Source organism: Astatotilapia calliptera, chromosome 4 (genome assembly GCF_964374335.1).
Source record: "Astatotilapia calliptera chromosome 4, fAstCal68.1, whole genome shotgun sequence".
Classification (NCBI taxonomy): Eukaryota; Metazoa; Chordata; class Actinopteri; order Cichliformes; family Cichlidae; genus Astatotilapia; species Astatotilapia calliptera.
In genome coordinates this window covers 37,047,946-37,075,426 of record NC_137425.1, presented here as the reverse complement: position 1 = coordinate 37,075,426, position 27,481 = coordinate 37,047,946, and the positions used below count along the sequence as shown (strand labels likewise).

At 43.2% G+C, this 27,481-nt stretch overlaps 1 protein-coding gene across 1 annotated transcript; it reads right to left on the bottom strand.

Annotated features, from left to right (window-relative positions):
- Positions 1–102: 102 nt before the first annotated feature.
- On the bottom strand, positions 103–27,481 carry LOC113019957 (NLR family CARD domain-containing protein 3-like). Its single transcript, XM_080300709.1, has 10 exons — positions 27,432–27,481; positions 27,126–27,242; positions 11,779–11,831; positions 9,393–11,193; positions 8,699–8,872; positions 8,296–8,469; positions 7,929–8,102; positions 4,287–4,460; positions 1,121–1,167; positions 103–966 (listed from the first exon to the last, which is right to left on the bottom strand). The coding sequence occupies exons 1-10, from the start codon at positions 27,479–27,481 to the stop codon at positions 434–436; spliced, it is 3,297 nt and encodes a 1,098-aa protein (XP_080156835.1). The 3' UTR covers positions 103–433.

Genomic DNA, 27,481 nt, shown 5'->3' with positions numbered 1-27,481 from the left:
ACACATATTTACATGTTTCTAAGAGATTGAGAACCAAGCTCTTACCAACATCCTGCACCATGTTCTTGATCAACATGGGAAAAACACAAGACTACTTTCAAATGAGGATTGAAGCCTTTGCTGTTTATTAGATAAGCTACATGCATTCCCTCAATACAATCAGATTCTGCTTAGAACTGCATTCAAAACTATTGAGCCAATATTTTCAGAAAAACAACATGTGGATCCTGGAATAATGGGAGCTTCCATCTTTAAAGGACTGAAGAGGAAGAAGTTTACAAGGAATCATTTAGAACAGTTTCAAACATCAACTGATTGAATCCATGAATCTGAAAACGTGTTTGTGAGTGAAAGAGACAGACATGTACAGACTGAACTATCTGTTCAACAGTCAGAGTGTTTCTCTAACAGGAGGACACTCTTTACACTCCACTCAGCACAGAGTCACTGAGGAACCAGGATAGAACCAAAACCCAGGATAAAGAGTTTGAGTGAATGTGGTGTTGAAGGTGTGGAGGTGGATCAGAGTGTCAGAGGAGACTCTGTAGAAGGACAGAGTGCCAGCAGGACAGTCCACATACACTGCTGCTCTGTTAGAGACAGAGGAGGAGGAGATGGAGGAGATGCGTCCTTTCATACTATTATGCCTGGCAAATTGTGGACCATCCCCAGAGCAGTTTAGACACCAGGACTGATTATTGTATCCAAACACACAGTCATAACTGCCTCCTTTCCTTCTGATTGTTCTGTAACTCACTGATATATCAACCCTTCCTCTCCACTCGACCTCCCAGTAACAGCGACCAGTCAGACCATTTCTACACAGTAGCTGTTCCCAACTATCAAATCTGTCTGGATGATCAGGATATGACTGAACCTCCTCCACACATGTCACATTCCTGTTGTTGTCAGACAGTTGGAGCTTTGTGTTCACTGTGTTTGTGTCGATTGTGAGTTGACAGGAATCTGATGGAGAGAGCAAACACAATCCAGCTGCAGTTATTGATCCATCATCTGTTCATTGATTGACACTTTGATGATGGCTCCTGACATCAGAATGATGAAGATGGTTGAATGTGTGCTGCTTTGTTTTCATGAATCACGTTAAAAGCACACTTACACTTCCTCAGACCTGGTCTCAACCATCGGACTCCAGCAGGCTCCACCCTGAAAGGAGGAGCAGTTTAGACACCAGGACTGATCATTGTATCCAAGCCAACAGTCATAACTGCCTCCTTTCTTTCTGATTCTTCTGTAACTCAGTGATATATAACATATCAGGATTTTTTTATCTGAGTTTTTTTTTTTTTTTTTGGACTTTCTTGCTGACTGTGCATCACGGTATGACCATCTCCTTTTACTTTGTGATTTTAATATTCACGTCGTTTGCCCAGAGAAGCCCCTGGTAAGGACTTCATGGACTTAGTGAACTCTTTTAATCTTGTTCAGTCTGTTAAGGGCACCACTCAAGAACAAGGTCACACATTGGACTTGGTGATATCATATGGATTCTCTTTCTGTAACTTGCATGTCGAGGATGCTGTTTACTGTCATTTTATTCGATTGGACTCCTGCTTGATTGTCTGATGTTAAATCATGGATTTATTCAGTCCCAATTTACACTGCTCTATGATTTGATGGCCACGGGGTGGTGATATCTTCATTCTATCACCTCAGACATCTGTCGAAGGTTGAGTCTTTTCTTTACAGGCGTGACTTCGAAACTGTCAACAATGCTTTGATAACCTTACGCTTGGATTACTGCAACTCCTTTTAATGGGGGTTGGCCAGGGCACTCGGTCACACCTGCAACTGTTGCGGCACGGTTTTTAAAAGAAAATTGGTAAAAGTGGTAAACTGGTAAAGAAAATTTGAGCTTAATACTCCACTTCTGGCCTCCTTACACTGGCTTCCAATTGAATTTAGGATCTATTTTAAAATTCTTTTCCTGTTTTTTAAATCCGTAAATTGTCTGGCACCTGTATATTTGTGCGATCTGCTGACGCCCTATATCCCACCTCGCTCACTCCGGTCAGCTTAGAACAGGGGTGTCAAACTCAAATACACAGTGGGCCAAAATTCAAAACTGGAACAAAGTCGCGGGCTAACGTTAATATTTATTGAAATATATTCCTCTAGATATAAGAATGAATCTCTTCTTATGGACTCTGATGCTGAAAAACTGAATATGGAACAAGCAAAGCTTAATACTAAACAATATATATATTAGCTGTAAAATACCAGTAGGCCAGCTCTAATAGTAATTAGGTATGGCTTCGCGGGCCAAATGTAATTAGGCTGCGGGCCAAACTTGGCCCGCGGGCCAGAGTTTGACACCTATGGCTTAGAAGCTGTTGCTCTCATGGCTAAACCTTAGAGGAGACCAAGCTTTCTCTATTGTGGACCCCGAATCTTTGGAACGATCCTCCTCTTCACATTAGGCAGTCTACATCAGTGGTGGTTTTTAAATCCAGATTAAAAACTCAACTTTATTGCCTGGCCTTTGATTTAGTGGGTCACTGACACTGTTATTTTATTGTTATTTATTTATTGTATTTATTATTCTTATTGTATTTATTATATTTCTGCTGTACCCCTGCCTGGTGGCTTGGATCTCCGACTACCTCACCGACAGACCACAGTACGTCAGGCTGAAGGACATCACGTCTGACACAGTGGTCAGCAGCACAGGAGCACCACAGGGAACTGTGCTGTCCCCTCTTCTCTTCACCCTGTACACCTCTGACTTCTGCTACAACTCTGAATTATGCCATATTCAGAAGTTTGCAGACGACACAGCCATCATGGGGTGTATCTGGGATGATCAGGAAGAGGAGTACAGAAGTCTGGTGAGGAACTTTGTCGCATGGAGTCACACAAACCACCTGCAACTCAACACCTCAAAGACTAAGGAACTGGTTGTGGACTTCGGGAGGTCCAGAGAAGGTCCACTGCCAGTTCAGATAGAGGGGGAGGAGGTGGAGGTGGTCAACAAGTACAAGTACCTCGGGCTGTGGGTGGACAATAAACTGGACTGGTCATGCAACACAGAGCACCTGTATAAAAAAGCCCAAAGCCGACTGTACTTCCTCAGGAGGCTGAGGTCTTTTAACATCTGCAGGAAGCTCCTGAGGATGTTTTACCAGTCAGTGGTTGCTGGAGTACTTTTCTATGCTGTGGTGTGCTGGGGGAGCAGCACAGCAAAGAGGGACTCATCCAGGCTGGAGAAACTGATCAGGAGGGCTAGCTCTGTGGTCGGCATGAAGCTGGACACTCTGGTGACAGTGGCAGAGAAAAGGACATTAAAGAAACTGATGGACATTATGGACAATGCTGGGCATCCTCTGCACACGGCCATAAACAACCAGAAGAGTCTGTTCAGTGACAGGTTGCTTCTCCCCAAGACAAGAACTAACAGACTTAAAAACTCCTTTGTCCCACACGCCATCAGACTGTTTAACTCCTCTCTGGAGGGGAGAGGGAGGGGAAACAGGAGGACAAAGGAGGGGGGAACAACTAAGCTGTAGTGCCTCTGCACCTCACTGTACAATACCTTGTGCAATACTTTTTGTAAATAGTCAACAGTGCAATAGACTCAATACTTGAAATGTGCAATTCACTTGTATTTTTATTTTTTATTCCTATTTATTCTACTTATCCCCTTTGTATATTTTATTTATATTTGTCTCTGTATTTATATATGTGTGTATGTGTGTGTGTGTGTGTATATATATATATATATATATATATATATATATATATATATATATATATATAACAGTTCTGTAACTGTAACTTCGGTCGTTGCTGTGCTTTTTTTGGAAGTCGAATTTCCCAGAGGAACCCACCCGAGGGATTAATAAAGTTCTATCTTATCTTATCTTATCTTATCTTACAGCACTTTGGTCAGCCATGTGCTATATAAATAAATTATGGTATGGTATGGTTTAAGTGCAGAGAAGCATCTCCCTCTATTTGTCAGCTTCTTCCACAGCTCTGATTGTAAAATAATGATTTTTTCTTTATTTTTATTTTGATTAAGCTAAGCTGACAGTTTTCACTGTTTATTTTTATTCAGTGCTTATTTTAATACCCTTTCTATAGAAAGATGAATACTAAATGTACTGAGATATCTACAAGTTGTTCCCGGAGAAGTGCTCCCTGGACATCTCCTACAGGAATATCTCTTATTGATCAGTTCATGTGTTATGAACAAACAAGAAGTGAGTGAAGGACACAGGAAATGTTTCCAGCTTTTCCTCCTCTATCAGACACTCTCTCCATACCTGAGAGTGTCCAGTCTCCAGCCTGGTTCCTTCAGTCCAGCCGACAGCAGCTTCAATCCTGAGTCTCCTGGATGATTGTAGCTTAGGTCCAGCTCTCTCAGATGGGAGGGGTTGGAGCTCAGAGCTGAGGCCAGAGAAGTACAGCCTTCCTCTGTGATCAGACAGCCTGACAGACTGCAGACACACAAAACAACAATCCATCTGTCAACAATCATTTTCTCTTTGTCATATACAATAACACCTATCCATTTACATCAATTCAGTTTAATCTAACTTTACAACTGACAATACTGTACACACAACTAAAGTCATCTCATGTTGTTTAACAATGTATGGTAACAGCCAACAATATTAGAGAGAAAGCCCCAAGCCTGGGTTAACAGATCATTTATCTGTTAACTCAGGCTTTCTGCTTCATGATCTGTGCACGCTCACATAACAAGGAGACCTTTCAATTCAATTCAATTCAATTTTATTTATATAGCGCCAAATCACAACAAAAGTCACCTCAAGGCGCTTCATAGATACAGAGAAAAACCCAACAATTATATGACCCCCTATGAGCAAGCACTTTGGTGACAGTGGGAAGGAAAAACTCCCTTTTAACAGGAAGAAACCTCCAGCAGAACCAGGCTCAGGGAGGGGCGGCCATCTGCTGCGACCGGTTGGGGTGAGAGAAGGAAGACAGGATAAAAGACATGCTGTGGAAGAGAGACAGAGGTTAATAACAGATATGATTCAATGCAGAGAGGTCTATTAATAGATATTGAGTGAGAAAGGTGACTGGAAAGGAAAAACTCAATGCATCATGGGAATCCCCCGGCAGCCTACGTCTATTGCAGCATAAGCAAGGGAGGATTCAGGATCACCTGGTCCAGCCCTAACTATATGCTTTAGCAAAAAGGAAAGTTTTAAGCCTAATCTTGAAAGTAGAGATAGTGTCTGTCTCCCGAATCCAAACTGGAAGCTGGTTCCACAGAAGAGGGGCCTGAAAACTGAAGGCTCTGCCTCCCATTCTACTTTTAAATACTCTAGGAACAACAAGAAGGCCTGCAGAGCGAGAGCGAAGTGCTCTAATAGGGTGATATGGTACTACAAGGTCATTAAGATAAGATGGGGCCTGATTATTTAAGACCTTGTATGTGAGGAGCAGGATTTTGAATTCAATTCTGGATTTAACAGGAAGCCAATGAAGGGAATACAAAACAGGAGAAATATGCTCTCTTTCTAGTCCCTGTCAGGACTCTTGCTGCAGCATTTTGGATTAGCTGAAGGCTTTTCAGGGAGTTTTTTGGACATCCTGATAATAATGAATTACAGTCGTCCAGCCTGGAAGTAATAAATGCATGAACTAGTTTTTTAGCGTCACTCTGAGACAGGATATTTCTAATTTTAGAGATGTTGCGCAAATGGAAGAAAGCAGTCTTACATATTTGTTTAATATGTGCATTGAAGGACATGTCCTGGTCAAAAATGACTCCAAGGTTCCTCACAGCGTTACTGGAGGCCAAGGTAATGCCATCCAGAGTAAGAATCTGCTTAGATACCATATTTCTAAGATTTTCAGGGCCGAGTACAATAACCTCAGTTTTATCTGAATTAAGAAGCAGAAAGTTAGCGGCCATCCAGGTCTTTATGTCTTTAAGACATTCCTGCACTTTAACTCATTGGTGTGTGTTATCTGGCTTCATGGACAGATAGAGCTGGGTGTCATCGGCATAGCAGTGAAAATTTATGCTATGTCTTCTAATGATGCTGCCTAAGGGAAGCATGTATAATGTAAACAGAATTGGTCCTAGCACTGAACCCTGTGGAACTCCATAATTAACCTCAGTGTGTGAAGAGGACTCTCCATTTACATGCACAAATTGGAGTCTATTAGATAGATATGACACAAACCACTGCAGTGCAGTACCTGTAATACCTACAGCATGTTCTAATCGCTCTAATAGGATATTATGGTCAACAGTATCGAATGCTGCACTAAGGTCTAGCAGGACAAGCACAGAGATGAGTCCACTGTCAGAGGCCATAAGAAGATCATTTGTAACCTTCACTAAAGCTGTTTCTGTGCTGTGATGAGCTCTGAAACCTGAAACCTTTAAACATCATTCACTCATTTCACTAAATGGATGGACTGAGCATGGCCTACAGATGAACTGGTGCTAGAGATCATAAAGAACATCAAATAAAACAGTCAAATTCAACACATTAGATGGAAATATGAGATTAATGCTGCAGACAGTCATTAACCTGCTGAATTCATGAATATCAAGAATGCAGCGAGTGGTAAAAAATAAAGATTTGAACTGCGTGCTCAGTGTTACTGTCAATTCCTAACATGTTCCTAACATGATAGCTGCACTTTAGAGCTCTAAAACTTGAACCTACACATATGTTAAGATTCAGGATTTAAGAATTTTGTTATATACACCGCAAAACACAAGTGGTTATGCAGAGCAATAAAATTCTTACTAATCAAGTTCCCTTCACGACTAGATATTCAACTAACTAATATACAGAATAAACTTAACTCTGAGCATAGAAAATAATAAACAAACTTATGTAGCATTTGCAGTGCAAGTAGTTAGGCAACACTGTCCCATTAGTAGATATTCAGGATATGTGATATTAAATTTTTTTTTTATTGTATGAAGTTGTATTATATTGTATATAAATGTTCAAAATCGCAAATTTAAAGGTCTAAGATCTTCACAGTTCAGCAATGAGTCAGTGATTCACTACCCTGATGGCCTTTGGATGGAAATTGTTTTTTCATCTGGTTGTCCTTGCTTTCACATTCCTCTAGGAGTGTGAACAGTATGTGCTGTGAGTGGGTGCGGTCTTTGATGATGTTGTGTCCACATTTTCTGACTGAGGTGCTGTAATCGTCTTGACTTCTTTAAGTTGCTCGAAGACGTTTCACCTCTCATCCGAGAAGCTTCTTCAGTTCTAGGGTCCAATGGAGGAGAGTCCCAGATTTAAACCCTGTGGGAGTGTCCCCCCAAGAGGGACAATAGACCCCCTAATGATCCTCTACCTAATCACGAGAGCCAATGTGTGAAAACGGGTTGCTCACAGTGGATATGTCCACTGTGAGCAACCATCTTTGAACAGAGGTGGTGGGTTACGACAACAACTGTCTGCCATCTATAATCCAGTTCTGTGATCCCTTCCCAGACGCCTTAACGCCCAATCACACCCTGGGCGATCTGACCTCAGCAAATCAGATAGGGTGGGGCTAGGTTTCACAATGAGCTCATCCGAAACCTTGGCTGATTGTGACCCACACCCATTTTCACACCTTTGCTCATGTGATTAGGTAGAGGATCATCAGGGGGTCCTTTGTCCCTCCTTGTGGGGATACTTCCACGAGGTTTAAATCTGGGACTCTCCACTATTTTACCCTGGAACTGAAGAAGCTTCTCGGATGAGAGGTGAAACGTCTTTAAGCAACCTAAAGAAGTCCAGACACTTTTCTTTTCAAGCTCCTTGGACTACGATGACCTGGATGACTGAGAACCTTCACAGACATAATCCACTCAGATGTAAATTAAAGTTCACTTCAAAAAGATAACCTGTTAATGCAGTAATATAATTAATATTTTAAATGATAATCTGTGGAAAAGTTTGAATCCTAACCTGAGAGTTTCCACTATACACTGTGAACGCTTTAGTCCAGTAGACAGAAGCTTCACTCCTGAATCCAGCAGGTCAGAGTTACTCAGGTCCAACTCTCTCAGACTAGAGGACTGGGAGCTGAGAACTGAGGACAGAACTTCAAAGCTTCTATCTGAGAGGTTACAGCCACTCAGTCTGAGAAATAAAAGACAATCAATGAAACAATACTGTAAGGTGTGTTAATAGATTGTGTAATATTAAATCCCGTCTTGATAATTTTTCTTAAGGGAAAACTTAAGATACTAATCAACAACATTTTATGGATGAACTTGGATAAAATGCATTTAATTGGTTAATTCTGAAAAAACAAATTATCTTTTGATCTGACCTCAAAGTATTGAGTTCACAGTTTAAACTTTGTAGTCCAGTAAACAGAATCTTCAATCCTGAAACCTGTAGGTTTTTTATACTCAGGTCCAGCTCTCTCATACTAGAGGACTGAGAGCTGAGAACTAAGGACAGAGCTTCACAGTTTTCCTCTGAGAGTTGACAGACATTGAGTCTGAAAATAAAAACATGAACAAAGACTGTTGTTAAAGTGTAATCAGCGTGCAATAACTAATCCTGTATTTTAAAGAATCCTTATTGTCTTCTTCTGATCAGGTTAGTAAAACTCCACTTTAACACAGAAATGACTAAAAATGCTAAGAAAGAACAATGAATAAAAGTTGTTTAATTTTGTCAGTTGATAAAAACAAACAAACCAAATACAGAATACAAATTGATCTGACCTCAGAACATTCAGTTTGGCGTGTGGACTCTTCACTGAAGCAGACAGAAACTTTACTGCTGAATCATTCAGGCTGTTTGTACTCAGGTCCAGCTCTCTCAGATTACAGGACTGGGAGCTGACGACTGACAACAAATCTTTACAGCCGCTCTCTGACAGGTTACAGCTGCTCAGCCTAAAAAAAACAAAACAAAAAACAAACAAAGTGTGCTACAGTTAGTAAAGTGCTGTTGGTCTCTTTCTTAAATCTAACTTACTGTAAATTCTTTAACCAGTCTCTTCCCCTTAGTTCACAGAGACACAGACAACCATTCAAACTCACACCTGCATAAAGTTTAGATCACCAGGAAACCTAATGCAATATATACACAGGCTGGTGATGGCAGCCTTACAGTTAGATATGGTTACTGACAAGAAACAGGACCTTAGAGGCAATTTCATTTATGAAGTCCACGTTTTTCCATCCATACTGGATACAATCAGGACAGTTGTATCAGAGATTTGTGTTAAAAAGAAAAACAATAGAGAGAGAGAGAGGGATTGCACTGAAGGTGAGACACAAACCAAAACTTTAATGAAATCTCTTTCTATAACCAGATTTTAAAAATTTTAAAATATTTTTAAATCTGTGGTAGCCTATTCTTCTATTCAAAACAATATTTAAAAACTAAAGGGATCACCACATATTTCCTTACAGAGCTTTGTTGGAGGCTTTGACCACTGGCAGCAGCCTCAGAAGGGCCTCCTCTGAAGAAGAGTATTTCTTCAGGTCAAACTCATCCAGATCTTCTTCTGATGACAGTAAGATGAAGACCAGAGCTGACCACTGAGCAGGAGACAGTTTATCTGTGGAGAGACTTCCTGATCTCAAGGACTGTTGGATCTCCTCCACTAGAGAACGATCATTCAGTTCATTTAGACAGTGGAACAGATTGATGCTTTTCTCTGCAGACAGATTCACACTGAGCCTCTCCTTGATATAGTGAACAGTTTTCTGATAGGTCTGTGAGCTAATTCCTGTCTGTGTCAGCAGACCTCGTAGGAGAGTCTGATTGGTCTCCAGTGAAAGACCCAGGAGGAAGCGGAGGAACAAGTCCAGGTGTCCATTTGGACTCTGTAAGGCCATTTTCACAGCACTTTGGTGGAGAGATTGTAGTTTTGGTGTGTTAAATAATTTCAACAACCAGACGGTTGGTTGTTTCACTTCCAGCAGATTGAGTCCAGAGTTGATGAAGGTCAGATGGACATGAAGAGCAGCCAGAAACTCCTGAACACTCAGATGGATGAAGCAGAACACCTTGTCCTGGTACAGTCCTCTCTCCTCTTTAAAGATCTGTGTGAACACTCCTGAGTACACTGAGGCTGCTCTGATATCGATGCCACATTCTGTCAGGTCTGATTCATAGAAGATCAGGTTTCCTTTGTGCAGCTGATCAAAAGCCAGTTTTCCCAGAGACTCAATCATCTTCCTGCTCTCTGGACTCCAATGTTGAGCTGTCTCAGCTCCTCCATCATACTTGACCTTCTTCACTTTGGCCTGAACCACCAGGAAGTGGATGTACATCTCAGTCAGGGTCTTGGGCAGCTCTCCTCCCTCTCTGGTTTTCAGCACATCCTCCAGAACTGTAGCAGTGATCCAGCAGAAGACTGGGATGTGGCACATGATGTGGAGGCTTCGTGATGTCTTGATGTGGGAGATGATCCTGCTGGCCTGCTCCTCATCTCTGAATCTCTTCCTGAAGTACTTCTCCTTCTGTGGGTCAGTGAATCCTCTGACCTCTGTCACCATGGAAACACAGTCAGGAGGGATCTGATTGGCTGCTGCAGGTCGTGTGGTTATCCAGAGGCGAGCAGAGGGAAGCAGTTTCCCCCTGATGAGGTTTATCAGCAGCACATCCACTGAGGTGGACTTTCTAGGGTCAGTTAGGATTGTAGTTTTGTGGAAGTCCAGAGGAAGTCGACATTCATCCAGACCATCAAAGATGAACACAACCTGGAAGTCTTCAAAGCTGCAGATTCCTGCTTCTTTGGTTTCAGTAAAGAAGTGATGAACAAGTTCCACCAAGCTGAACTTTTCCTCTTTCAGCACATTCAGCTCTCTGAAAGTGAATGGAAATATGAACTGGATGTCCTGGTTGGCTTTGTCTTCAGCCCAGTCCAGGGTATATTTCTGTGTTAAGACAGTTTTCCCAATGCCAGCCACTCCCTTTGTCAGCACTGTTCTGATTGGTTCATCTCTTCCAGGTGAGACTTTAAAGATCTCTTCTTGTCTGATTGTTGTTTCTCGTCTGTCTGGTTTTCTGGATGCTGTTTCAATCTGTCTGACCTCATGTTCATCAGTGACCTCTGAAGTCCCTCTCTCTGTGATGTAGAGCTCTGTGTACATTTGATTCAGAAGGGTTGGGTTTCCTGCTTTAGTGATCCCCTCAAAAACACACTGGAACTTCTTTTTCAAGACAGATTTATGTTTGCAGTAACAATCTCCAGCTGGATGTTCTAAAGAACAATCGCAAAAACACAACATTAACAATCACTTCATGTTTTCATGACAGTTTCTGCCCCACTGAGAAATGACTATAACCATGTTGTCCCATCTCTTGAAAGCAACATTTATTTCTTATATAAACATTTTATTCAGCCAGCAGCTCATCTTTAGCAAAATCTTCTTACTGCTCTGCAGACAGTCAGCCAGCTCCTCCTGCTTCATTCTCCTCATGAAGTCAAGTGTGATCTTCACAAATGCCTCTCTGCTGCTCCTCTGCTCATCATCCTCCCTCTGACTCTCTAAGCATTCTGGGTAATCTGGACTCAGAGTCTTCTGGATCTTCTTCAGCTCGTTCTTCACAAAAGTGATGATGTTGTCCTCCAGCAGCTGGAACGGAATACTTTATGAATGAGCCAATCAGACTGAAATCAAGGAGCCAAACATCAGATCCATGTTGGACACACTGACGATCCACTGGTCTACAAAGAGCAGCATGGAGATGTCTTTGAACAGAATAGATGTAAAAGTAGCTGTTGTACATGTACAGACCATAAATACGGAGTCGAGGTGTGTTTGATGCTGCTGGGCAGACTGACCACTGGGAACCTCTGAGCTCTCCTGGTCATCCAATCTGATCCCGCTGACTTTTCTGTAAAAAAAAATGAGCATATTTAGTGAACGTCTGAAAATATATTTTGTGACAAATTAGCATTTTTTTCCAGCAACATAAATTCATAAGTTCAGTAAATTATTTTTTCCCCAAACATCACAGCACAAAGGCTCTATTGAGCAAACCATCCCTTTAACGTTAACTAGTAATGACTTCGTGAACTTCTCCACAAATAAAATTTTTATCATTATATAAAAAATTGCCAATAATCATCCCACAGATGTAATATTATCTACAGCTACTTTTAGTACCATTGACGTTAAGTTAGACTCTTTTTCTCCAATTGATCTTTCTGAGTTAACTTCCATAATTACTTCCTCCAAACCATCAACATGTCTTTTAGACAGTGTTGGGGAGTAACGGAATACATCTACCGCCGTTACGTATTTAAAATACAAAATATGAGTAACTGTATTCCGTTACAGTTACCGTTTAAAAAGGTGGAATTTAGAATACTGTTACTTTGCTGAAATAAATGGATTACACGGTGGTCTTTTCCTGTTTCATATTGTGGCAGGTCAGGTCTGGTTTTGTTTGACTGCTATGTTCTGTTGTTCCAGGCGGCAGTGTTACGGTTGCCATGGTTACAAGGCGACGCGCTCTGTCTGCGACTGTGTATTTCCTGGGTGAGAGAGCGCCTTTTTGTTGTTGTTGTTGTTGTGCTAAGCTATGCCGAGCAGTTGGGTTAGCGGCGGTGTGTTTCTGTTGGAAAATAAATGGCTGTGCTCCCTGGAAACTCGGGGAAGCAAGACCAAACGACACCTCTGTCTCATCCTTGTCTGAGCTCACCACAATATGTTTGGCTATACCCTCTATTTTTGGTAATTCCACGCCGGTGGAAACCCAAAGAAAACACGCATTAAGAAACCCTAATACCCGTGTCTCAATCTCACGTCTCATAATGACATGAAGAAATATTTTTTAAAATGATTTAATATGAAGGCAATAGGCAGAGTGTTACAGGCACAGCCCTAAAGAATGTAGCCTTATGGGCAGTGTAGTCCGTGCTGCAGGGAGAATGGACTGTCATACCCTTTATGTGTCTGCACGAGGAGAGAGAAAAAGGAGAGTGGAAAAGTACGAGTTGTCATCGAGCAGAAACGGGAGATGGAAGCATGTAAATATAATAATAACCACTGCAGCCAAGAAGAGTGCCTGACGAGCCCAGCTGTAAGTAAGCTATTAAGACTCGACTGTACCCTGTGTTCGTGTTTTCCTCCGAAACAATAAGTTCCGTTGGAGCAGCCTTTCAACGCCTCTCTCTGTCTCTTGAAAGCAAAGTTGACCCAGACAACAAAGTAAAGCTAGTTTTCGGCTATGAGCCCGACACGAACCCGACGTATTAGCCAGAGGTCCCTTTACTACGGTTCGGAGCCGCGGACCTTCAGTAATAGTAATAAATATCAAAGCAATAGTACATTCATGTGGTTGTAAAAAGCATGATAATATATTAAGTAATTCAAAGTATTCAGAATACTTTACTCTCATTGAGTAACGTAATGAAATACATTACAAAATACATTTTGGGGCATGTATTCTGTAATCTGTAGTGGAATACATTTTAAAAGTAACCCTAACCCTAACCCTAACCTTCCCAACACTGCTTTTAGACCCCATTCCTACAAAACTGCTCAAAGAAGTCCTGCCATTAATTAATTCTTCAATCTTCAATCCTTTCAACATGTAAATTAAATTAATCAGAACGGGTTTTTTTGTATGTAATTTGTATAGTATGTAAATGTACTTGTATATTGTATATTTTTAACATGTTGAAATAAATTACCAATCAATCAATCAATCTTAAATATGATCAACCTATCTCTAATAATCAGCTATGTACCACAGGCCTTCAAGCTGGCTGTACTTAAGCCTTTACTCAAAAAGCATCTCTAGACCCAGCAGTCTTAGCTAATTATAGGCCAATCTCCAACCTTCCTTTCATATCAAACATCCTTGAAAGAGTAGTTGTCAAACAGCTAACAGATCATCTGCAGAGGAATGGCTTATTTGAAGAGCTTCAGTCAGGTTTCAGAGCTCATCACAGCACAGAAACAGCTTTAGTGAAGGTTACAAATGATCTTCTTATGGCCTCTGACAGTGGACTCATCTCTGTGCTTGTCCTGCTAGACCTCAGTGCAGCGTTCGATACTGTTGACCATAATATCCTATTAGAGCGATTAGAACATGCTGTAGGTATTACAGGTACTGCACTGCAGTGGTTTGTATCATATCTATCTAATAGACTCCAGTTTGTTCATGTAAATGGAGAGTCCTCTTCACACACTGAGGTTAATTATGGAGTTCCACAGGGTTCAGTGCTAGGACCAATTCTGTTTACATTATACATGCTTCCCTTAGGCAGCATCATTAGAAGACATAGCATAAATTTTCACTGCTATGCCGATGACACCCAGCTCTATCTGTCCATGAAGCCAGATAACACACACCAATGAGTTAAACTGCAGGAATGTCTTAAAGACATAAAGACCTGGATGGCCGCTAACTTTCTGCTTCTTAATTCAGATAAAACTGAGGTTATTGTACTCGGCCCTGAAAATCTTAGAAATATGGTATCTAACCAGATTCTTACTTTGGATGGCATTACCTTGGCCTCCAGTAACACTGTGAGGAACCTTGGAGTCATTTTTGACCAGGACATGTCCTTCAACGCACATATTAAACAAATATGTAAGACTGCTTTCTTCCATTTGCGCAACATCTCTAAAGTTAGAAATATCCTGTCTCAGAGTGACGCTGAAAAACTAGTTCATGCATTTATTACTTCCAGGCTGGACGACTGTAATTCATTATTATCAGGAAGTCCAAAAAACTCGCAGATGACCGCCCATCCCTGAGCCTGGTTTTGCCAGAGGTTTCTTCCTGTTAAAAGGGAGTTTTTCCTTCCCACTGTTGCCAAAGTGCTTGCTCATAGGAGGTCATATGACTGTTGGGGTTTTCTCTGTATCTACTGTACAATATAAAGCACCTTGAGGCAACTTTTGTTGTGATTTGGCGCTATATAAATAAAATTGAATCGAATTGAAAGGCAATATCTCTTTCTTTTCAGTTTTCTCTGTGATCAAATCTTAGCATCACTATCATGAAACATACATTCATTCAAAATGTATGTTTCAAAATGCATGAATATTGTATGACCAGAAAAACTAATCATTGTAATGAATGGCACTCTTGTTGAGCTTACATGATAATCATTTATTCTAGGGTATGAATTGTATGGGCTCAAAATGTGGTCATAAATATTTTGTAAATCAGATTGCGTAGTTTTGAGTTTTTTGACCATGTAAACCAAAATATCTGAAAGTGTTATGTTTTTGCATAGATGAGAAATTGTGCGTGTAAAAAAAATTATACAAGTTACACATTTTTTTTGTTAAGGTCTAGTTACGGATACAAAGCAAAAAACTACGTAAACTCTCAGCTCAACTTCCCTGGCTGTGTGTGAGTTTCAACTTATCAACTTTATAATGCCGATTGCCAGTCTTGGTAGCCGGGGATCAGTCTGCCAGGGCCTCCGCTCCTGGCCGCTGCCCGGCACACAATGCACCCGACCCCTATGGTACCTCCTGCGGGTGGTGGGCCTGCGGGAGGATGGGCCCATGTCCCCTTATCAGGCTGTGCCCGGCAGGGCCCCATGGACTAAGGCCTGGCCACCACACGCTCGCCCTTGGGCACCCTCCCTGGGCCTGGCTCCAGGGTGGGGTCCCAGTAACCCTACCCCGGGCAGGGTAAACTGTTCCCTCGATGTTTTCTTCATAAGGGTCTTCTGAATCGCTCTTTATCTGGTTCCTCACCCAGGACCAATTTGCCATGGGAGACCCTACCAGGGGGCAAAAGCCCCTGGACAACATAGCCTCTGGGATCCCAGGGACACACAAACCCCTCCACCACGATAAGGTAGCGATTCGCGGACGTTTCAACTTTCCAGTACGAATTTTGACCAAATTTTTCTTCCTTTCATCCGATTGGTCAATGTCATGTCAATCACATATTTAACAATCCAATCAGAGAACATATGGGTTTGGCTGTCAGAGTGGCGCTGTACTGAGCTTCAGGTCCTAAAAGGGTAATACAGTTTGAAGCTGGAGGATCTCTATGTGAATATCCCATAAGACTCTTACAAGCTAGGTCCCCTAACTTTCAGTAGCTGTTGAAAGGATAAAGTTGTGGTGTATCAGTGTAAGTAAGTAAGTAAGTAAGTAAAATTTATTTATTAAGCACTTTTCACAGACAGTCACAAAGCGCTGTGCACAAATATTAAAATAAACAATACAATCAATAGACATTATACACAATGTAAAAGATCAAATGTAAATAATGTAAAAAATATAAAATATGTAGATCAACAAAAGGCTTGTTTGAACAGAAAAGTTTTTAACTGCTTTGAAAAAGAATCCACAGAGTCAAGCAAACGTAATTGTAGTGGTAAACTGTTCCACAGCCTTGGTGCCACAGACTACAAGGCTCTGTCCCCTTTTGTCTTCAGTCGTGTACAGGGCTTTATTTTTATGTTACGTACGTACAACAGTATTACAACAGACTCTGAGTCTGTGAGCGGAGATGACGAGCAGCAGTGTATTTTATAAGAAGCTTGGATAAATAATCTGGAGCCTGGCCATTTAGTGCTCTGTATGTTAAAACAAGAATTTTAAAGCGAATTCTAAACTCTATTGGGAGCCAATGTAAAGAATATAAGATGGGAGTAATGTGAACACATTTGGTAGAACAAGTTAGTAGTCTGGCTGCTGCGTTTTGTATTGCCAAGATTTCAAATATTTGACTTGACAGATGGACAGAAAGAGGCAAGAACCTGACTAATTTTAGAATGTAGCTCAGGAGGAGCTATGATCATGGTGAGATGATGAGATGAGATAGCCTTTATTTGTCACTTGCAGGTCTTTTGCCCACAACCGAGATGACAGACCTTGCCGACCATACATACAATACACAAACATCACATTGTGGAGACAGGTCAGGCTAGGTAGCGAGGAAAAAAACATCGAAATGTGTAACACAGAAGTAATTAAGGAAAGTATTACAATCTTCATCAGAAAGCAACAGAGCATGCTGGGTTGGAGGAGAAACAATACTGTTGATGGTATCAAATAGAACTCTGGAATTATTTTTATGACGATTTATAATATTATTGAAGTAAGAGGATCTGGCCTCTTTGACTGACTCATTATATAGGTAAAGTAGTTCTTTAAAGTCCTCACGATGGACAATCAGACCAGTGGACTTCCACAGACGCTCTGCTTATCGATAGGAGCGTCGAAGACCACGAGTCTGATTATTTAACCGTGGTTTGCGGGAACTAACAGAGCAATAACTGGTTTTAAAAGGAGTAACCTGATTTAGAATGGCAAGACAGTGTTCATTAAAAGAATTAGTTAAAAGCTCAACCTCGTTAGAAGAACTTTTAAAATTAAAAAGAGGAAAACTCAGAAATTATAGAGTCGTCAATAAAGCACCTGCGCCTAATAGAACCTTGAGGATGGTACTCTGAATTAACAGATACAGTAAAAGAGACAACTTCATTTAAATTCAAGTGGTCAAGGAAAACACCATAGGTGAAGACCAGAGTGTGCCCAGCCGTATGAGTAGCCCCTGCTACATGCTGAACAAAGTTGAAAGAGTCCATAATGCTCAGGAACTCCTTAGTGTTACTGTTTGTTGAGTCATCCACATGAATGTTGAAATCTCCAACAATGATAACCATGCCCATTTTAATAGTGGAAGTTAAAAATTCTTGTAGGTCTGACAAAAAAGACGCAGCAGACCCAGGTGGACGATAAATTAAAGTGCCGTATATGGGCTTTTCTCTTCCAATTTTTATTTTTATTTTATTTATTTTATTTTTATTATTTAAGCATCTCAAAAGAGTTGTAGCAGCTTGAAGAAACCATCTGGCATAAAAATGTCTTTTTAAAAATTACAGCTGTTCCACCTCCTCGTCCAGATAGCCGAGGTGCACAGATAAATGAACAGTCAGCAGGACAAAGCTCACAGATGTGAGACTTCATTCTTAAAATATAAGACTTATTGGCGATTGAGCAGGCATTAATTAACATCCATTTAAGGCTGCGACTCACTGGGACAAGGGTAGACAGAGTCCGCGCTATGCGGTAAGCCGCGCAGCAAAACAGGGTTCCTGCCGCGATCAGGCTTGGCTTTCCATGCTTTCAGATGGCAGCCTGGGTGGTAAACATAGTGGGTTGTGGGGATTAATCAAGTTCCGACAAGTCTCAGGCGAATCTCACCGGTAGCAACCCAGGAATAGAGTCCCCGAAGGTCCATCTCTTTCCGAAGACGACGGAGTAGGACATGAAGGCCAGCTCGCTTACTCTGCTTTCTCCAACAAGGCCTCTAAAGCAAAAATGAGCTAACCGGCAAGAGTGGAGGTAAACCGGGTGCTGCGTTGCACTCTAACGGCGGTAGGAAAACAGCCTCATTTCGTTGACTCTGAAAGCTATCCATTGCAGATTTGATCGCTAGCAACGCATGACGATCATAAATCCGAAGGGAGGTGACACCAGAAAAAACTGCAACAAAAACACTTGCATAGCATATAAAATAAACAAACACACGGACGAAGGCAGCAGCACAGCCAAACACAGGCGCCATCTTGACCCTGTGGTCAGAAATACCATTACTTTAGTATTACCTTCACACAAAGTCAGGGCTGACCCAGGACCATTACTGTGAGTCACACTTTGCAGTATATAGGTCTTTTCACAATGGAGGTGGCATCCACTGTGCTGACCGCTAACTAAGAGCAAAGGATCCAAAAATTTGTGGTGTTAGTCGCTGAGCTCTCTCGTTTTTTGCACCAGCTCTACGTTTACTAGATGCACCTGCTCCTTGTCATTATAAAGCATGTATCTCTCTGACTTTATATCCTCTACAAAAGTTTGTGTTGTATTATATTCAAATCTTCAATAAAAACATGTATCACTCATTCACAACGAAGAAAGCTTTATAACTATCCCGACTAGTAAAGCGCTTGTCATTTCCACAACACTGCTTTCCCCCCGAGATCCACAGAGTTGTTGAAAAGGCTCTGGAGGTCCATGTATAAGCACGTAAACCTGTGACAAAAAAAATTCACCAAACTTGGACACAAACAGGTTTTCCTTTGTGGTGATGAAGAAAAACAGTGGCACGTGAAATGGCATTTACCCAACCAGGATCTGAAGCTCAGTAAAGCACCCCTCCGACAGCCAAACCCATCTGTTCTCTGGTTGGATTGTTAAATTTGTGTTTTCATAACATAATCAGGTTACGACCCGGCTCGAAATGACCATAACAAGAGCAGGGTGTCCCGTGACTTCCCACGCCCAAACAGACACAGCCACAGCATCGGACTTTTAACAATGGTTTATTCACAACAATGGCACTTAAGGTAGTGGGAGTGTATAATTTCGGGGTGAGCTAAGTTCAAGGTTCAAGGTTCAAGGTTCTTTATTTGTCACATGCATAGTTATACAAGTATAACACACAGTGAAATGTAGCCTGACACGCTACATTATATATATATATATAGTATATGCATTGGGTGAATGTGCAGTAGTAGCAGCAAGCAGGTGAATTCTGTACATTAATATGAATAGACATCTGACTATTTTACAGGATAGACAATATAAACATATTTAAAATTAAAGGAATTTGGAATGTACATTGTGCCTTGGTTTAGAGTGTCTGGAAGAGTCCTGTCTCAGTCAATTATAGATGATGTGAGAGGGCGGGTGTGTGTGTTTAGGGCACGGATGGCTTGGGGATAGAAGCTCCTCTTGAGTCTCTCTGTCCTTGCCCGGATGATGCGGAACCTTCTACCAGATTGCAGAAGTTGGAACAGTTTGTTGCCAGGATGGGACGGGTCCTTCAGTATCTGCGCTGCTCTAGTCCGGCATCTCCTGGTGTAGGTGTCCTGAAGCGGGGGGAGAGCAATCCTGCAGCAGCGTTCTGCTGTACGGATCACTCTCTGGAGAGCTTTTTGGTCCTTCACACAGCTGTTCCCAAACCACGATGTCATGTTCTGTGTGAGGATGCTCTCCACAGCGCCTGTATAGAAAATCCTGAGGATCTTTGGAGAGACCCTGAACTTCCTCAGTTGTCGTAGGTGATACAGGCGCTGCCTAGCCTTTTTGGTCTGGACCTGAATGTGGGCAGCCCATGTCAGGTCTGAGATGTGAACACCAAGATACTTGAAGGACTGCACCCTCTCCACTGGAGCTCCATTGATGATGATGGGCTTGTAGTCTCTGTGCTGACTCCTTCTGAAGTCCACCACCAGCTCCTTGGTCTTGCTGACGTTCAGCTGGAGGTGGTTGTCCTGGCACCACGATGCCAGATTCTTCACTTCATCCATGTAGGCCGCCTCATCGTTGTTGGAGATGGCACCCAACACCACTGTGTCGTCAGCAAACTTCACAATGGTGTTGGAGCCATGGGTGGCCACACAGTCTGAAGTGTAGAGGGAGTAGAGCAGTGGCGAGAGGACACATCCCTGAGGTGCTCCTGTGTTGATGGTGATGCTGTTGGAGAAGCACCTGCCCACCCTCACCACCTGAGTTCTGCCAGTGAGGAAGTCCAACACCCATGCACACAGACGGCTGTTAAGTCCCAGGTCCCTCAGCTTTGTGAACAGTCTGCAGGGCACTATTGTGTTAAACGGTGAACTGTAATCAACAAACAGTATTCGCACATAGTTACCCTGTTTCTTGTCCACGTGGCTGAGAGTGGTGTGTAGGACGTGGGCGATGGCATCCTCTGTGGATCTGTTGGATCTGTAGGCGAACTGCAGCGGATCTGTGGTGTCTGGGATGGAGGAGGAGATGATGTTCTTCAGCAGCCTCTCAAACACCTTCATTACTACCGAGGTCAGTGCAACTGGCCGGTAATCGTTCAGGGATGAGGGTTTGCTGTTCTTGGGCACAGGGATGATGGTGGATCTTTTGAAGCATGTGGGGACCACAGACTTCGCCAGGGACTCGTTGAAAATGTAAGTGAACACACCTGCTAGCTGGTCAGCACAGCAGCGCAGCAGACGGCCGGTGATGCCGTCTGGCCCCGCCGCTTTCCTTGTGTTCACTCTCCTCAATGCCGCACGGACGTCATGCTCCGCGATGCTGGTCACCGGTCTCTCGCTGATGACGTCACTGTCCTCGGTAGTCAGGGGGTAGATAGCATTAGCCGCCCGGCTAACCTCGAAACGGGCGTAGAACTGCTTCAGCTCATTGGTGAATGCAGAGTCGGCGTTGATCGGCGCAGTGTCCCTGGCTTTGTAGTCCGTAATGGTGCGTAGTCCGTGCCACATACTCCGTGTGTCGCCCTGGTGGAAGCGGGACTCCACACATTCCCGGTACCGGCGTACCGGCCAACACAACAAACAAAACTCAACCTAGGCTTCGGTTCCCCTCTGACCTGTTCAAGGAAAAGAAAAGAAAAGAAAGACCTCCCTGGTCTAAAAACACAGGAGAAAAGAAGGCTTCCCAAAATAATTGGCAGCTCACCCCTACTTGCTCCGCACTTCACACACATGCCCGACCTTTTAACTAAATACTATGGCTACGGCCGCTCCGTCTGGACCTGAGGCAAGTGCACGGGAAGTCTGCCACACCCCCTGCACCGCAGCTCTTCAGTCGCCCTTTTATAGTTCACGTCCACAGCAGGAACCAGTTACATCAGGCCGTTCTTTAGGGCCACCAATCACAGCGACTGCACAGGTGAATTTGCATACACGCATTAAGAAACAAATAACCCACCAACACACGCACATAACACATGACATTGACAAAGGAAGAAAAATTGGATCAAAATTCATACTTGCAATTTGAAACGCACACACAGCCAGGAAACTTGAGCGCAGAGTTTTACGCAGTTTTTTTTCTTTGTATCTGTAACCAGACCTTAACAAAAAAATGTGTAACTTGTATAAATATTTTTTTACAAAAACACACACACACAAATTCTCAATTATAGATGCACTTGTTAATGTTTGTACAGTAATCTTTATGTTAGTTTACCTGCTGGAAACTTCTCAGAATGATGCTTGCTAAACAAACACCATTTCAGTTTGTTAGCTAATGATATAATGCAATAGGAAATCATTACAACCATTCTTGTTTCCTTGACAACATTTATATTTTAAATACTATTAGCACTTATATGAACTAATATTTTTGATTGATTTCAGTTTTATTCTGACAGTTCTACTGAGTAATATTAAAAATAGATTTGGTTTTGACTTGAGCAGGTGAGGTACTGGAGCCTGAAGAGGAGATTTGCCCACAGGAAGCACAGATAAGAGTTGTTGAAATAATTGTTAACTAATCAGAGAAAAGTTGGTAAATCAGTTAACAACCAAAGTAACCCTTAGTTGCAGCCCTAATGACATAAAGTGTAGACAGCCATCACATGCAGACTGCTTCTTCAAACAGCTGTGAATGAGTGGCTTGCTCTCAAGGCGCTCATTCAGTGAACTCCAGTGTGGTGCCGTGACAGGATGTTACCTGCGCATTGAGTTCAGGTGTGACATGTCCACATTGCTAACTATTGCACAGTCAGGGTTAGTGGGATTATAATAGAGTGCGCATGCGCCAACCAGCGTGCAGCCTGTTATAGTCGCTCCTGCTTTTTCTCTTAGTTTAGCTCTTTTTTCCTAGGTATTCTTTTTTTTCTGACTTGTATTTTCATCCGTTTATTATCTTTTACTCAATCATGTGGATTGAGAGAGTTTTTGTTCTTCTGGTGGCCGTGGAACTGTTACTTTTATCAAGGAACGGGACCGCGGCACATCTCCTACACTCACGGACTGTTTACTCCAGAGATCAGCTGATCGCCCTGATGCCGGCCGGCTCGCTGGCCAGGCCCGCAGAAGTACCAGCTGAAATTTGGAGGAAAACACATCGGGGATGCAGAGGTCAAGGACAGAAGAGAAGAAAGAAGGAGACAGTGAGACAGCGGAGGCTCGAAGCGAGGAGGAGGAGGAGGTATAAACCGTGTCTGCCGTCTATCGTGATGGGAAATGTGCGATCGTTATCGAATAAAATCGACGAGCTCTCAGCACTGGTACGGAGTCAGAGGGAATACCGAGAGTGTAGCCTGATGTGTTTCACCGAATCATGGATGCACCAGGACATTCCCGATGAGAATGCTTCTGTGGAAGGCTTCCACACTTTTCGGGCAACAGGGACAGCATCGCTAGCGGTAAGCGGAAAGGAGGTGGGCTTGCTGTTTTAGTTAACAACCGGTGGTGTAACCCTGCCAACATAACAATAAAAGAAAGGATTTGTTGCCCGGACACTGAACTGTGTGCTGTTGGACTCAGGCCATATTATTTACCCAGGGAATTCTCTCACGTCATCTTGGTGGCTGTTTATGTTCCTCCCTCTGCTAACCCCACAGCTGCATGTGACACTATCCACTCTGCCATAGCTCGGCTACAGACTCAGCACCCGAGTGCCTTTATTGTGATCTCGGGTGACTTCAACCATGTATCACTGGACAATACACTAACAACATTCAGACAATATGTGGACTGTCCCACCAGGGGAGAGAAAATTTTAGACTTATGGGGCGATCGTGGCTCAAGAGTTGGGAGGTCGCCTTGTAATCGGAAGGTTGCCGGTTCGAGCCCCGGCTTGGACAGTCTCGGTCGTTGTGTCCTTGGGCAAGACACTTCACCCGTTGCCTACTGGTGGTGGTCAGAGGGCCCGGTGGCGCCAGTGTCCGGCAGCCTCGCCTCTGTCAGTGCGCCCCAGGGTGGCTGTGGCTACAATGTAGCTTGCCATCACCAGTGCGTGAATGGGTGGATGACTGGATATGTAAAGCGCTTTGGGGTCCTTAGGGACTAGTAAAGCGCTATATAAATACAGGCCATTTACCATTTACCATTTACTTACTGTATGCTAACGTCAAGGATGCATACAGCTCCTCCTCCCTCCCCCCACTTGGTAGGTCAGATCATAACCTGATTCACCTCATCACCCGCTATGTGCCCATTGTGAGGAGGGAACCTGTGACCACCAGGACTGTTAGGAGGTGGTCAGAGGAGGCAATAGCGGAACTACAGGGCTGTTTCGAGGTGACCAACTGGGAAACACTCTGTGAGCCTCACGCCGAGGACATCAATGGGCTTACTGAGTGTATCACAGACTACATAACTTTCTGCACCGACTCCATTGTTCCAGCTCAGACTTTTCATTGTTACCCCAATAACAAGCCGTGGGTGACTAAGGACATCAAAGCCCTCCTCAACAACAAGAAGAGGGCTTTCAGAGGGGGCAACAAAGAGGAGGTGAGGAAGATCCAGGTGTTACTAAAGGACAAGATCAGAGAGGCTAAGGACAATTACAGGAGGAAGCTGGAGTGGAAACTCCAGCAGAACAGCGTGAGAGAGGTGTGGAGGGGCATGAAGACCATCACTGGATTCAGGCCAACCAACAGCAAGGGAGCTGAGGGAGGTGAGAATAGAGCCAACGAGTTGAATCTGTTTTTCAATAGATTCGACACCACAGTGTCTGCTCCCACCCCCACAACCTCACCTGTAGTCAGCCTGGAATCCAGAGCCACACCACTGTGCCAGCCTCTCTCTTCACATGGCGCTGTTGCCTCCTGTGAGATTCCTGACACCCCTCCCCCACCCATCACCTTCACTCAATACCAGGTTGAGATGCAAATGAGGAGACTTCACTCAGGCAAGTCTGCTGGACCAGACAGAGTGAGTCCCCTCGTCCTCAAGACCTGTGCCCCCCAGCTGTGTGGAGTCTTTCATAAACTGTTTATGCTGAGTCTGAGTCTGCAGAGGGTCCCGGTGATGTGGAAGACATCATGCCTCGTCCCTGTACCAAAGACGCCACGTCCCAGTGGCCCCCAGGATTACAGGCCCGTGGCACTGACCTCCCACATCATGAAGACCCTGGAAAGGCTCATCCTGGACCAGCTGCGACCCATAGTAAGACCACATCTGGATCCCCTTCAGTTCGCTTATCAGCCTCGTCTCGGAACTGAGAACGCCATCATCTACCTGCTCAATCGTGTCTACACCCATCTGGACCAGCCGGCGAGCACTGTGAGAGTCATGTTTTTTGACTTTTCCAGTGCTTTCAACACCATCAGGCCGACGCTCCTGGGTGATAAGTTAGCAGCGATGCAGGTGGATGCTTCTCTGGTGTCCTGGATTGTTGATTACCTGACAGGAAGACCACAATATGTACGTCTCCCACAGTGTGTGTCTGACAAGGTAATCAGCAACATAGGGGCACCACAGGGGACTGTCCTCTCCCCCTTCCTCTTCACCCTCTACACCACAGACTTCAGCCACTGCACAGAGACCTCCATCTTCAGAAGTTTTCTGATGACTCTGCGGTGGTTGGATGTATCAGCAGGGATGATGAGACAGAGTACCGGGCTGTGGTCGACTCCTTTGTCACGTGGTGTGAGCAGAATCATCTGCAGCTCAACGTGGCAAAGACCAAGGAACTGATCGTGGACTTCAGGAAGACCAGGAAACACTTGACCCCTTTTTCAATCCAGGGGGTCAGTGTTGACATTGTGGAGGACTATAAATACCTTGGAGTACACATTGACAATAAACTGGACTGGGCTAAAAACACCACAGCACTTTACAGGAAGGGCCAGAGTGGTCTCTATTTTTTGAGGCGACTGAGGTCCTTCAACATCTGCCAGAAAATGCTGAGGATTTTCTACGAGTCTGTTGTGGCCAGTGCGATCCTCTATGCTGTTGCATGCTGGGGGAGCAGGCTGAGGGTCGCAGATGCCAACAGACTTAATAAACGAATCGGTAAGGCCAGTAATGTTGTGGGGATGGAGCTGGACTCCCTCAAGGTGGTGTCGGAGAGGCAGATGCTGTCCAAGATAAAGACAATGTTGGATAACACCTCCCACCCACTCCATGACATGCTGGTCAGTCACAGGAGCACGTTCAGTGAAAGACTGAGATTACCGAAAAGCACCACTGAACGACACAGGAAATCTTTCCTGCCTGTGGCTCCCTGTACAACGCATCCACTTAACACACTGTTTGCTGCTACAGCTACACATGTTTCTTTTCCAGCTATTTATTTATGAGTGACTTATGTATGTATGTATGTATGTATGTATGTATGTATGTATGTATGTATGTATGTATGTATATATATGTATATATTGTACTATTCTTAGTTAGTGTATTGTCTGTCTTGTTAATGTTGGTTTATGTTGGTTTATAATGGAGCACTGTAACAAAAAAATTATTTCCCCCAGGGATCAATAAAGTATTCTTATTCTGATTCTGAAGTGATTGTGAAAGACAACAGCTTAGCCGTGAAGTGGTCTGTGGATGCTGATGTGCAACTTTCTGTAGAGCCAATCACTACAGACCTCTGAATGTCAAGTGGCCTTCAGATTAACTCAAGAACAGAGCGTGGAGAGTTTGATGGAATGTGTTTCCATGGCAACTAGCTGACTCCAAGACTTGCATCCTGACAGGTGGTGCTTACCTTTAAATTCTATTAGACTGGTCCTCTGTTTGCCTTATTTCATGATTCCACCTTGGGCCAAATTTGTCCTCTCAGCCATAAAAGAATCCGGGTTCACGGCACCAAGTATTAAATTCTGTTCTTTTATCTTTTATTCTTTTACTTGACAGAGAAAACACGACTCAGTGTGGTCAATTATTTATAATTATTTTATTCAATCATTACTTTCTGGAAAGGGATGTGCACAAGGCTAAACCCTCTGCAGATCTGAAGCCTTACAGGCCGGATATATATAATATAGTCTGCTGTTTTTGGTACTGAAACGTCACACATAGTTTGTGAACAAAACAACTTCTTCTGGCCTGACTTGATTTGTGTGTGTGTTACTTAGTTATGTTTTTCTCTCTGCACAGTTTCCTATTTTTGCCCAGTATTTCAGTCTTGCTCACCACTTGTGACCTTTCACACACTTTTTAACTGAAAAGTAGCATCTTTAATCTGCTGGCCTACCTAAAACAATATAAAGACAAAATAAGCACTAAGAATATTTATTTATTCCGTAACAGCACAATGCAAAAGGAGGGCTGACATCATATTAAACACTGTAAATTAAGAATGGGAACAACCACCAGTTCATATTGTTTAGAAGCCAAAGGCTTGTTTTTAAGAGACATGGGATTGAGGGAATGACGTGTTTGCACTGCAGTTTAAATCCAACAACATCGAGCAGTTAAATCAGCTCTGAAAGAGTTCATGAAGGAGTTTAACAGCTCACCTCTCTGCAGCAGACGCCTGTTTGACTTTAAAATGAAGGTCTGCATCTTTAGACTCATCACTCTTTAAGGACACACAGCTGGGTTCAGGTCCAGGTTCAGCACGTCTCCCAAAGATCCTGTTAGACAGAGAAGAGAAGAATAAAGGTCTTCCTCTGATACTGAGGCTCTGTCAGGGTAGGTTAAGCGTACTGCCTCAATGATCAAGAGCTGGGCCAGAACTGCAAATATTCATTTTCCTGCTCTCAGAGATACTGTATGAGTTACTCTGAGGAATCATCTGTACTGTAGACATGTCAGTGAGTTACCTCTCCCTTCCAGCTGCAGGTGAAAACAGATGGGATTTTGGAGGACTCAT